We start from the raw sequence: 11,066 nt of genomic DNA on the forward strand, positions 1-11,066 counted from the left end.
CACAGAGACAAGGGAAACTGGAATTCCTGAGGGGAGGTTTTGGACATCTAGCTAGATTATTTTTTCCAGCCATGGCAATTGAATGAGACAATTGAAACAGTCTCTGTAAAACACTTGGGGCAGCCTGACCTCCACTCCTGGCTCCTCAGGTGCTGGATTCTCCTGCTGCTGTTATGTAGAGCCTCACTTGGGTCGTGGCCTCTCTTAGTGGCCTTCTAAGCTCCTGATGCATGTTATTCTTCTATGATTCTTTTAAACCTCTGAATTCCCAAAGTGCACAAGAATATGTCTCTGCTTGCATGGTTGCACCATCCAGGAACAAACAGACAGCAGTCCAGCCTTGGATTTTGCTAGGACTGAGAGCTGCTGGTCACACAGCCAGGAGAGCCTAGCAGTGTTTGGTAGCTGTATTTCTCCCTGCTATCCTGGCAGATAGACCATGCTGTGTCTGGCAGAGGCAGTCCTGCTCAGCAAGCCTCATATCCCTAGTAACTGTTGAGCCCTGGATTTCAGTTAGGGTATCATCCCTAGTAACTCAGAGGAAAGGATGTAAGCCAAAACCCTTGGTGAAATGTGCTGGGAGATGAAGGTGGGGAGGTGAGTGTGTGCCCTCCAGGCAGTTGGGGGATTTTGTGTTGTAAATTATTCAGGAAGAGAAGAAAGCAGCAGGAGAGAGCAAGGAGCCTGGAGCTGCAGGCAGCCTATTTTGGGGAGTCTGAACAACTGTTGGAATGGCTTCCAAATAACTCACTTGCAGCCAGAAATAAATGGCCCTGAATGGGTCACCTGCTGGTTGACAGGAGTGTGCAGGCGGAGCAGAGCAGCTAAAATCAGTGCCCTCCTTTCCCCACTGCCCCTCCAAGCAGAGGCATTGCCTGCATGGACAGGAGGTAGCAGTGTGCAAGTCATATCACTGACTTACGAGAGGGAAAGGAGCACCAAGCCAAATTTCCCAACCAGACTCAGGTCTGCATCAGTCCTTGAGATGGAGGAGATGAAGGGAGGGACCTCAAGGCAGCCAGGGATGGTGTGGCTCCAGGATCTGTGTCATTCAGGAGCACAGAGCAAGCCTCGTACATCTGCACCCCTTAGCATCACTGAGGTTCAGCAGAATGAGGCCAGAGGAGGTGCTTTTCTTCCAAACAAGCTGCTCTGTGACCTCACACAGCCCAGTAGGAGCATGATGCTCTTATTCTCACTTGCTATGAGCATCATGGTGACGTGTGGGGACCCTTCTCCCAGTGTGTGGAACACTGTGGAGGGTTGTTATTCCACAAGATATTCCCACTTTTTTGGTGATGCATTTTGGTGGATATCTTCAGTGCCAGGCTCTGTCTGAATTCCCCTGACCCAGGCTGGGCTGCAATTTGCAGTGGGGTTAATAAGAAGTACAGATTTAATGATAGGTGAACAATTAACAATTGAAGTGAGGCAATGTTGCTAGGAACTCACAAGTCAGTGTGTGAGATGAGGCCAAAACGAAATCTGAAGCCCTGAGCCACCCTTCCTGATGGTGCCAGGTAATTTTGCTGCTGTTGTGGAGCTCAGGGCAGACAAGAGGGCTCTATAACTTCCAACCCTGCTCCATATATAAGAAACGTATTTTTCCCATCATGAGGGATGGCATGTAGATCACTTGGGGATCCTGTCTTTCCTGATGACACTGGTCTCCTGTGTATCACTGGTGAAGTTGCCATGCTGTTAGACACCAAGGAAGCCACATGGAAGAATTTCCCAACCATTAAATAAAAAAATCCCAAGCTTGGTTGGGAGCCGTATCCTCCTTAGCCCCAGCATGACCCGTCTGTATGACCACAAGAAGCTGGGCTGCAGATTTTCACTGTTTCTTTACCCTTATCTGCAGCTCCTGCCCACTCCTTCAGCTCTTCCCAACTGGGCAGCCCACAATAAGGCTTGAAGCCTTCAGCTGTTCCTAGAGGAAATTCCTCCTGCTGGCAGGGTCCGGTTTGGGAGTACCTCCTCTCCCAAACTCCAGCCTGGACCCTCGCACCGTGGTCCCCAAACCCATTGGTGCTGGGGGCACAACTGCCAAACCACGATGGTGCTGTGGCACTGGGGTACCCAGCCCCAGAGTGACTCCTTACACCGGCCCTTCTCTCCGCAGGCCCCGAGTACCAAAAGCGGAAACTGCTGCAGGAGATCATCGAGAACGCGGAGCACGGGGTCAACATGGAGGAGGAGGCGCTGCGGCCTGAGGCTGCCCCGCCGCCCCCCACGCCACCCGAGAGCCCCCAGCTCCACGAGCAGGAGGAGCCGCGTCCCCGCGCCAGCCCGGCCCCCAGCCCTGCCGCCACCCCTCCTGAGGCCAAGCGAGCCAAGCCAGCCCCCCGGCAGGACGGGGCTCTGCGTCCGGGCAGCTGGGCCGAGGCAGGCGGGCGGGCAGGCGGTGGGAGCCCAGCACCCTCCGAGGGTGAGAGTCGCCCGGCCTCGCGGGGCCGTGGCCGTCCCGCCGAGCAGATGGAGATTGGGCCCCTGCAGCGCATGGCGCGCGAGCCCGACGTCGAGCTCTTCAAGGGCTACCACAGCTACGCCGTCCGGACATCCCCGGTCACCCCCGCCACGGACTATGAGGAGGAGCAGTTCCCTGAGAATGAGCCGCCCTCTCTGGAGCCCCGGGGGGAGCCCCAGCGCCGAGGGGGCACCCCTGGCCCGCCACAGGGCCGGGAGGAGAAGCCATCGGTTGTGGCGGAGGCCAAGCCGGAGCCACCTCGCCCCAAGGAGCCGCAGCAGCGGCCCAGCCCTGAGCGCAGGGCCGTGGGCCGGGCTGAGCCCGCGGCTGACAGGAAGACTGAGGCCAGGGCACCAGGCCGGACGGAGCCCAAGGCAGGGGCCAAGCGTGGCCCGGCCCAGGCGGCGGCAGTGGTGGCAGCACAGAAGGCGGAGGAGTGCGAAGAGGTGATGTGGGGCATCCCTGGGAGCCCCCTGGGAGCCACATTTGCCTTCTCTTTATTGTTCCCCATGAGGTCTGGCAGGACCCAGAGGGATGCAGACCTCCCGGGCCTGGGGCTGCATTGGGCCCCGTGTGGTTCCTGGAGGATCTTTTTGGGATCATAGAGCCCGCTGGAGGAGAGTGTTGGTATCCCCCTGTCGTGCCACCTTCCCGGCAGGGTAGCCTGCCTTGCCCTGGGTGCTTGGTCTGACATTCATAACCCTCCTGTTTTGACCTCCTCTCTTTACCTGTGCAGATATGCTTTCAGACACATCGTATTTCAAAATTTGCACAAAACCAGGCATCTTCCAATTGATTCTATGCACTTTTCTCACCTTCTTTTCCCACCCCATTACCAGCCAACTTGGATGTGAAAGTTTGGGGGGGAAAAAAAACAGGAAAAGCTTGAGTGTGTTTCTCTTTTACCTGTTACATTTACTTTTTTTGCTCTAGGGGCACCTCATGAGCTGACCTGTGGTGTTAAAACACCAGCCAATTTCCCAGGTTTAAACTACAGTCACTGAAACTCAGTTTTGCTCTTAGCAAATACAGCTGGAAACCCAGACATTTTATTAGCCTTCTGAGTCCCTTCTTGCAGCCCTTTGGATGTGAATGATTCCAATGTGACTTTAGAAAAGCACAGCTTGGAAATACTTTGGTCTGAAATTACAGCAATCTCACATAGGTTCATTGGGGTTTGGAAACAGATGATCTTCAAGGTCCCCTTGCAAACCAAAGCATTCTATGATTCTATGATATTAAAAATGGCAATGTTACAAACACAGGCAATGTGGATGGAGAAGGGAGTTGGGAGGAGCAGCTTGACATGGGATCAGCAGTTCATGTTCCTGTGGTCAGGGTCTCCTTTAATCTAATTTAACTGCAAAAGAAGCCTGATTTAACCTTCTTCAAATGAATTTATAGGGAAGAAGTAAGAATAGGATAGGATAAACATTCCACTAGTTTGAAATTCAGGCTGGTTGTTAAATGCCAGATTTCAGTGCACCAGGAGGGGGTGATTGCAGTATTTTTGAACAGCAGAATCCATCTGTGTCTGTCTCCTCCCCTGGAGCTGTGGTGTGTAATACTCTGTTTCGGATTTTTCCTTCAGGGACCTAACACAATTGTGATCTGCATGGTCATCTTACTGAACATTGGTCTGGCCATCCTATTTGTACATTTTTTGACATGATGAGCCTCTTGAACAAGGTAAGAAGCAGAATGAGATTTTATCCTCAATTTGTAGATGTCACTGGATGTTTTAAGGTTGACTCACTTTTCATAAAATGTAGTAAAATTATTGCATGAAATTATTTAATAAATTTTCTCAGAATTAAGAACATAGACTGTGTTGGTGGGATACAGTTGCATCATATAGTTTTGCCTTCCCAGTACCATGGGCGTGTTGCATGGGGTGAGACTTCCAGTGCAAGAGTGTGTGATGTTAAATTTGAAATTTGTTTGCTGCAAATACACTTCAAGAAACACTTTCAATTTGCTGTTCCACCGTGGCTGCTGCCAGGTAAATCATGCATTGTAGTGTTTCTTGTTGCTCAGACCAGCAAGAGGCAAGAACACATAGAAAATATGAAATTGTGAAATCTGCAGCTTTAATTGCACCAGTGCTAGTTCTTCAGTGGTTGTTACTGTGGTTTAGTAATTGTTTTACTAAACATGAGCCAAAACGTCTCTAAGGTTAAACTGGATCTCACTCAGGCCTTCCACTTGAACTGGGGTAAGGGTTTGCATTTGGATTTGGTGGCAATAAAATCTTGTGAGGTTTCTCATGCTTGTGGGACTCCTATAGACAGGAATGTGTCCTGAGCTTGCACAAGATTTTTGTCACCTTGGGCTCAAATATTTCAAAAAAATCCGCTGTCAAGGCTGAACCTGACCCTTGAGCCTCATGTGAACATAACACAAGAGGCACCTCCCAAGCCCCTGTGGGGATGTTGGGCTGCCTTCCTGAGGGGAACAACACTGCTCTGCTGGGCACTGCTTTCTGTCATGTTATTAATCTCACTCAGCCTCCACAGGTGAAAGCCTTGCAGACAGCTGTGGTAATGTGTTGGTCATGTGTTTTGCTCTCCCTTGACTTTCCCATTTATCTGTGTTCGGCCAGGCGTTGCTGCTGGCGGAGACCTCAGACCTTGGCGAGGATTAAAGCTCAGCCACCTGGAAACACCTAGGAGGAGGACTTGAGGAGGACAATCCTAAGGTTGCATTGCAAACATCAACCTTAAATGAGAGTGTCTGAAGATCAGTTCAGTTTCCTGCTCCCAGGCTGTGGCTGGCCTCTACAATCTACCAAGGAAAAGCCAGGGTTTCTGCACTGTGGTCTCCTCTTCTTTGTATAAAATAGCAGTTGCCTTAAATTATTCTCACCAAAGCCATCAACTGTCCTGCCATGCCAGGGATGGGGGATTTATCTGTAGCTGTAGGAAAATGAATGAGAAGGTCTCATGCATTCACACTGATGTGTTCTGTAACTCCCTTGGTTGACTCGGTGTCGGAGATTTTCGAAAGATTACCATCCGTGGCATGGAGATGAGGCAATACAGCAACCAGAATGACTCATGAGAGCTGTGCCATGGCTCGGGGTGGACGATGCTGCTCTCCATGCTTGGAAGTCATCCGAAGGGATGAACAAAGAGTCTTTCCTTTCCCCTGTCACCTGGCATCATTTTCCATGTATGGAGGACTGAGAGGGGGAGCAAGTTGAAATTGGGCTTGTTGAAGTGTGACCCGAGTCCTGCCCGTGGCGGCCGATGCACCACAGATGGGGCCGTGGGGTGGGGTGTGAGGGACTGGTGGATCCAAGGCTGTTGGTGCCTGTGGGGGTGCTCTGGGTGGAGATGGGGCCTGTTTTGGGACCAGGCACCATCCAAGTGCTCTCCTGCCACCAACAATGCTCTGCACAGAAGCGTCTTGCAGTGGGTGGCTTCCCAGTGTAATGGGAAAGGAAGGTGTGCTGAATTTGTCCCTTTACTCCTTTTTTTCTAAGAAAATGTTGTGAGTTACAGTGACAAGGAGGTTCTTGCTGAAAATGCCTCCATACACCTGCAGGTTACTCCCCTTGGTGTGCCAGGCTGCAGGGGGGTCCTGGGCTCTCACTGCGCTGAACGAACAACTTTCCAGCCAGAGGATGCAGGGTGGCTGTCGTGGGAGAGGTTACCTTATTCCTGAGAGGAAAAAGGTGCAGAGATGTGAGTGACTGCAGTTTATTTGGGTGTTGGGCTCAGAAATACGCAGCAGCCAGGCTTTCAGCAGTGGCAGAGTACAGTGGGGCAGTTGTGGCTGTTGCTCCTGTGTGCGAGGCTGAGAGGCCTGGGTGATTTGCACCGATTTTCCCAAATCTGCGACAGGGAGTGACCTTTGGAAGGAGATTGTCCACCATGATCTGCTCTGATCCTTGGCAGTGCGAGCTTAGAAAGTCAGCACAGATGAAGTTACAGTTTAGTGTGAGACTGAGTGCTTGGACATGTTTCTTCCTTCTTTTAAGAGCAATGTTTATTTTCTATCCCTTTTTAAGATAATCAGAGATGTTATTTATAGTTGGTTGTGCACCTCTGTGTATCCTGAAGTCCCACAGCACAGGACTGGGTGGGAAAACCTTGTTGGACTGGAAAGAATGGGGAAATGATAGTTAAGGAAAAAAACCGATGCCCGGTCTGATTCAAAGGTCAGCCTGAAAGGATTTCAGAGACGGAGTGGCAGACACACAGGGGTTTACACTCACTGGAGACACGGGGCAAAACCTGCCTAATTTATCTACTCTAGTTATGGCATAAGAGAGTGAGAATAATTCAGTACTTTTCTTTGTGAACCAAGTCTATTTTTTAACCTTATTCAGCTCAGGAACATTGCCACAGTAGCAAATACGTGGTATTAAGTGTGGGAGAAGTGAATGTGATCCTTTCCTAAAAGCCATGTGGCTGTACCAGTCCTGAGAAAGCTGTGCAGCATCATCTACACTTCCACAGAGCATAGTTTAGTAGCAATTTGCTTCTTTTCTTTTTTTTTTTTCCTCTCCTTAAATATAAATGTATTGCAAACCCCAGGCTCTGCTGCCTTTGACGTTTTATCTCCATTTGCTGGCATTCGCTTGCCAACTCTGCAGTTTCAATATGCCAACTGCTTTTATTCACCACCAAGACAATTTCCATTGAGAGACCTGAGGGGCTTTTATTTATCACTAAGCACAAAAATGGATATTTTTCAACAGTGCTAAGGTAATTCTTTCCCCCTGCTATTTTTTATGCATGTGATATGCACTTGGTAATGTGCTTTCCTTCTGGTAGCCTTCTGAGAATAGTAGGTAGATTTGCTTTTATGTGACGTATAACTGTATCCATATTGCACTGAGATATGGATATATATACACAGAGAGAGAGCCCCTTAGGGATTTCATTTTCTTAGATGCAAAATACCAGATTTACCTCAAACTGCATGCTTTCAAAACTGACTAGGATTTTGTGTTATACTTTTCAGGTCTTACAAAGATGCAGATACCTTTCACTCTTCACACAAAAATACCTTCATCACAGATTTTGCAAGCTGTTTACTACAATCTGTGTACTACTGTCCAGAGTTTTCTGTCGGTTGTTCTGCTGGATTATGTGCAATAATAAACAGTTATCTGCTCACTCTATCCGTGTGGATTTTTGCAGGGGAATCTCCAGGTTTCTTTCCATGTTGATGGATTCATTTCAGTCTTAGAGGACAGAGTAGTGCAGAATTTCATTGGTGGCATCGGGATATTTTTTAGCTTTTTCCTAATTACCTGTTTCAAAATTTTGCATTTTTTTATTGATGGGGGTACTTTGCAAAGAGAGTTGTTTTCACTAACTGCTTTTAGGCAGCCTTTAAGGACCCTGCGACTCTCTGAGCACACTCCATGTGCTCCCATCGTGCTGGCCTCTGGCAGGGGTTGCACAGGGCCAGGAGGAAAGGCAGCTTGCTGGCCCAGAGCCTGCCCAGGGCTGCTGACAGGTCCCTTTGCTGCCTCCCGACCCCAGGGCTGCTGCCAAGTTCATTCCGAGCTGTGCGTCACTGGCTGCTCCTCCTGGCTTTGGGGAGGAGTGATTCTCCACTGCCTGTGCCCCATCCTCTCGCTCAGCCTCTTAAAACAGCCTGGGTGAGAGGAAAGCCAGGCACGAGGTAGAGGGAAATGGCAGCTGGGTCATTTATGGGGGAGGATGGAAGACCAGAGCCCAGCACCAGCCCAGGGCAGCAGGGCCCTGGGGCCTGAGGAATCCAGAGTAGCTGAAACCTTCAATCCTTTTTCTATTTCTGGAGTGTCTCACATGAACAAAGCCGGACTGTGCAGAGCGACTGGTGGGACGCAGGCTCAGCCTTCATGGGCAGGAGTGCTGCCTCTAGCTTCTGTGGGTGTGAGGGGTCTCGTGGCAGAAGATTTCATGCCCTGGTAGAGACCTAAGCAGCTGAGTTTGATGAAATTATGGCTTTACTCTCCTCTGGGCTTGCTTTGCTTCTGGTATGGAAGGAACCAGCTACATCTCATTCATCAGCTGAGGGCAGCAGGGTAACTGGAGCCTTGTGCACCTCATAAATCTCAGGCTGATGAATGGAGCAGGTCTTTGGCTCATGTATCAGAGGCAGCCGGGAGGAAGGTGGGCCTGCTGCTGAAGCAATAACACATTGCTTTAAAAGTATTAATAAAGGCAGAACAAAAAGCCTGCACCTTCCCCAGGGGAGGGGGGGAACAGTGCTGGGCTCTCTGCCTCAATAGCTGCTGGTTTTAGGGATAACCTCCCCACAGTGTTCAGCCAAGTGTCCCCAAGCGCAGGCAGGGAGGTGTCTGATATGTGAGAACCAGGCTAAAGGCACTGGCCTGATCCTGTGTCGAAGGGCAGGAGCCTTACCCTCCACTGGTGTGAGGAAAGGTGCAATCTGAGCCCCAGTGTCCTTTGACAGTGACCTGCTCAGGCATCCTGGGGACAGCCATGCTGTCCTCCACCATTCTTGTGGGGCATGGGGGCTCTCAGGAGCAACCCTCTCTTTTGGTCCTCATCTTTGCACAAGTAGAAGGGTCAGAGCTGGGGTGAAGGTGACCCTGACATTGAGAAGGTGCTGAAATGTGCAGAAGGGTTCCTGTGCTCCTTCCTGGCCCAGGAGGAAGGAATGGGTCTGGCTCCACACCACCGCCTTTGCTTTAGGACCCTTCCTGGAGGAAGCTAGCTTGAGTCCCAGGAGCATTAATGCATCAGGGAACAGACACCACCAGCAAGGGCATCCCATGCCCAGCTCGGGGCTGGCAGCAAGGGGCCTTACTGTGGCCACCCTCTCCTGTCCTCTTCTGCCAGAAATGCTGGCACTGCTGGAAGAAGTCACTTTTAATTTACTTCCACTGAGCAACCACCCACACCGTGCTCACAAGGACAGGATCAGCCTGCTTCGGAGCCCACTGGGCCCTTGCTGAGGACCTCAAAACCATGTGAGCACCAGGACCATCCCAGGGCCTTCTCCTGAAGAGGGTAAAGTTTTTATAGGCTTCCCAGCTTGTGTTTTCAGGCATTGATTCCCTATTGGAAGAGCAGCGAGCAACGACTGGTGCACTCACAACATCCCCTGTCTCTATAGAAACAGCACACTCAGAGCCCAATTCATAAGGTGATTATTGAAGAAAATTCAGCAATTATAAAGCACAGAGTGTCCTTAATACTTCTGCCCATCACCCGTAGCACAGGGACCTGTGGTGTTGCCATCACATTCCCTCCCTGGGGCAGAGAGCACCCCAGATTTGGGGCACAAGAAATGCCCTCCCATTGAAGTCTTCATTTAGACCCTGGCAGGGCAGAAATGTGTAGGGCTGGTTAACTGCTAAATTGAGGGTATTTTAGTAAATTAAAGTCAGTCCCACAGGACTGGCAAGCTTTGATCCTGTGTGCCCCAGGGCATGCCTGGAACTCCTGCCTTGGTTTGAGGAGTCCTGAGGAGCAACCCCTGAGTGCAAGCCCTGAGGCAGGTCTGTGGGCAGGGCTGGCCAAAGAGCCCTCCAGAAGCCTTGGGAAACAGGAATTACAAAATAAACAAATAACTGTGAGTGATTACATTGATATTGCTGTAGGACTATCCCCAGATTTTATTAGCAGCTCTTTAATTGTGATCTGCTTGAACTAATTAGTTCAAAGAAGCAGCTGGGCCAGACCAGATTGAAAAAAGGGCTGCATCCAATTCTTTCCTTAATGTGTGGCCCACCATTTTTTGTGGCTCTTAAAAATTTAAACAATTGCTCAGCATCCACTTTGGTGATCTGAATATTATTCATTTAAAGGTACCACTATTTTATCACAGTAACAAGGTCTAGTACCACAGAGTAGAAGCCTGTTCTGGTTGCAGGGAGGTGCTGGGTGCCCTCATGGTATTTTAATCCCTTTTTTAGGGTTTAAAATTTTAGGGATTAAAATTAATACTTTAGCTGGTATTTTGTGGGTTAATCTGTAATGTGGCCCCAGGGGCAGGCTGGCTTTCAGAGTGCTGGCCAGTATCATAAGGGAGAGGCTCTCCCAAAAAACCACCTGCATGGTCACTCTCCTCTGACACAGGCATAGATGCCCTATTTCCCCAAATTTCCCAGCACCCAAATCTAGAGACAAAGTAAGCAGACAATCTGATTGGGGCTTTAACTACGGATTTTGATAAATTACTTAAACTCATGTGTTTTGCCTGAGTAAATAACCCTTGCTGAGGTCCCATCCATGCCCTGCATAGTGGCAGTTACTGTGTGGCCTCTGTCACTGGGACCAGCCAAACTCAGGTAAACGTGGTGGATGTGGTGTCTCCTAAACTGAAACTCCCTGAGGAATGCCAGAGCTTCAGCCAGCCTGTGGTTCTTCAGGCCCAGAGACTTCACTCACCACTCTCCCATCAGCTCTTCCCCAAGCCTCTGCCTCCCCCATCCCCCCCTCCGCTCTACTCACAAATTCTTCCCGTCACTCCAGTGCTCTGTAGAACTGCCAGATCCCTCCTCTCCTGCCAGGGGACTTACTTGTTTGTAATTGAAGAAACCAGATGGTGTTTTACCAGGTTAACAACCCCTGAAAGGTCAGAGGTTAGAAATAATGAGCTTTAATTAGGAGAGTAACAGGTTAGA

General features: G+C 49.9%; 1 protein-coding gene across 1 annotated transcript in view; it reads left to right on the forward strand.

Moving 5' to 3' along the window:
- JPH2 (junctophilin 2) overlaps positions 1–7,599 on the forward strand; it is a 31,811-nt gene extending 24,212 nt beyond the window's left edge. Inside the window, exons 4-6 of the mRNA XM_048322061.1 lie at positions 2,126–2,916; positions 4,062–4,159; positions 5,073–7,599. Of these exons, the coding sequence (XP_048178018.1) occupies positions 2,126–2,916; positions 4,062–4,142 (872 nt within the window). The 3' untranslated portion in view covers positions 4,143–4,159; positions 5,073–7,599. The remainder of the gene's footprint in view (positions 1–2,125; positions 2,917–4,061; positions 4,160–5,072) is intronic.
- Positions 7,600–11,066: the final 3,467 nt, after the last annotated feature.

The sequence above is a fragment of the Corvus hawaiiensis genome, chromosome 17 (genome assembly GCF_020740725.1).
Source record: "Corvus hawaiiensis isolate bCorHaw1 chromosome 17, bCorHaw1.pri.cur, whole genome shotgun sequence".
NCBI classification, from domain to species: Eukaryota; Metazoa; Chordata; class Aves; order Passeriformes; family Corvidae; genus Corvus; species Corvus hawaiiensis.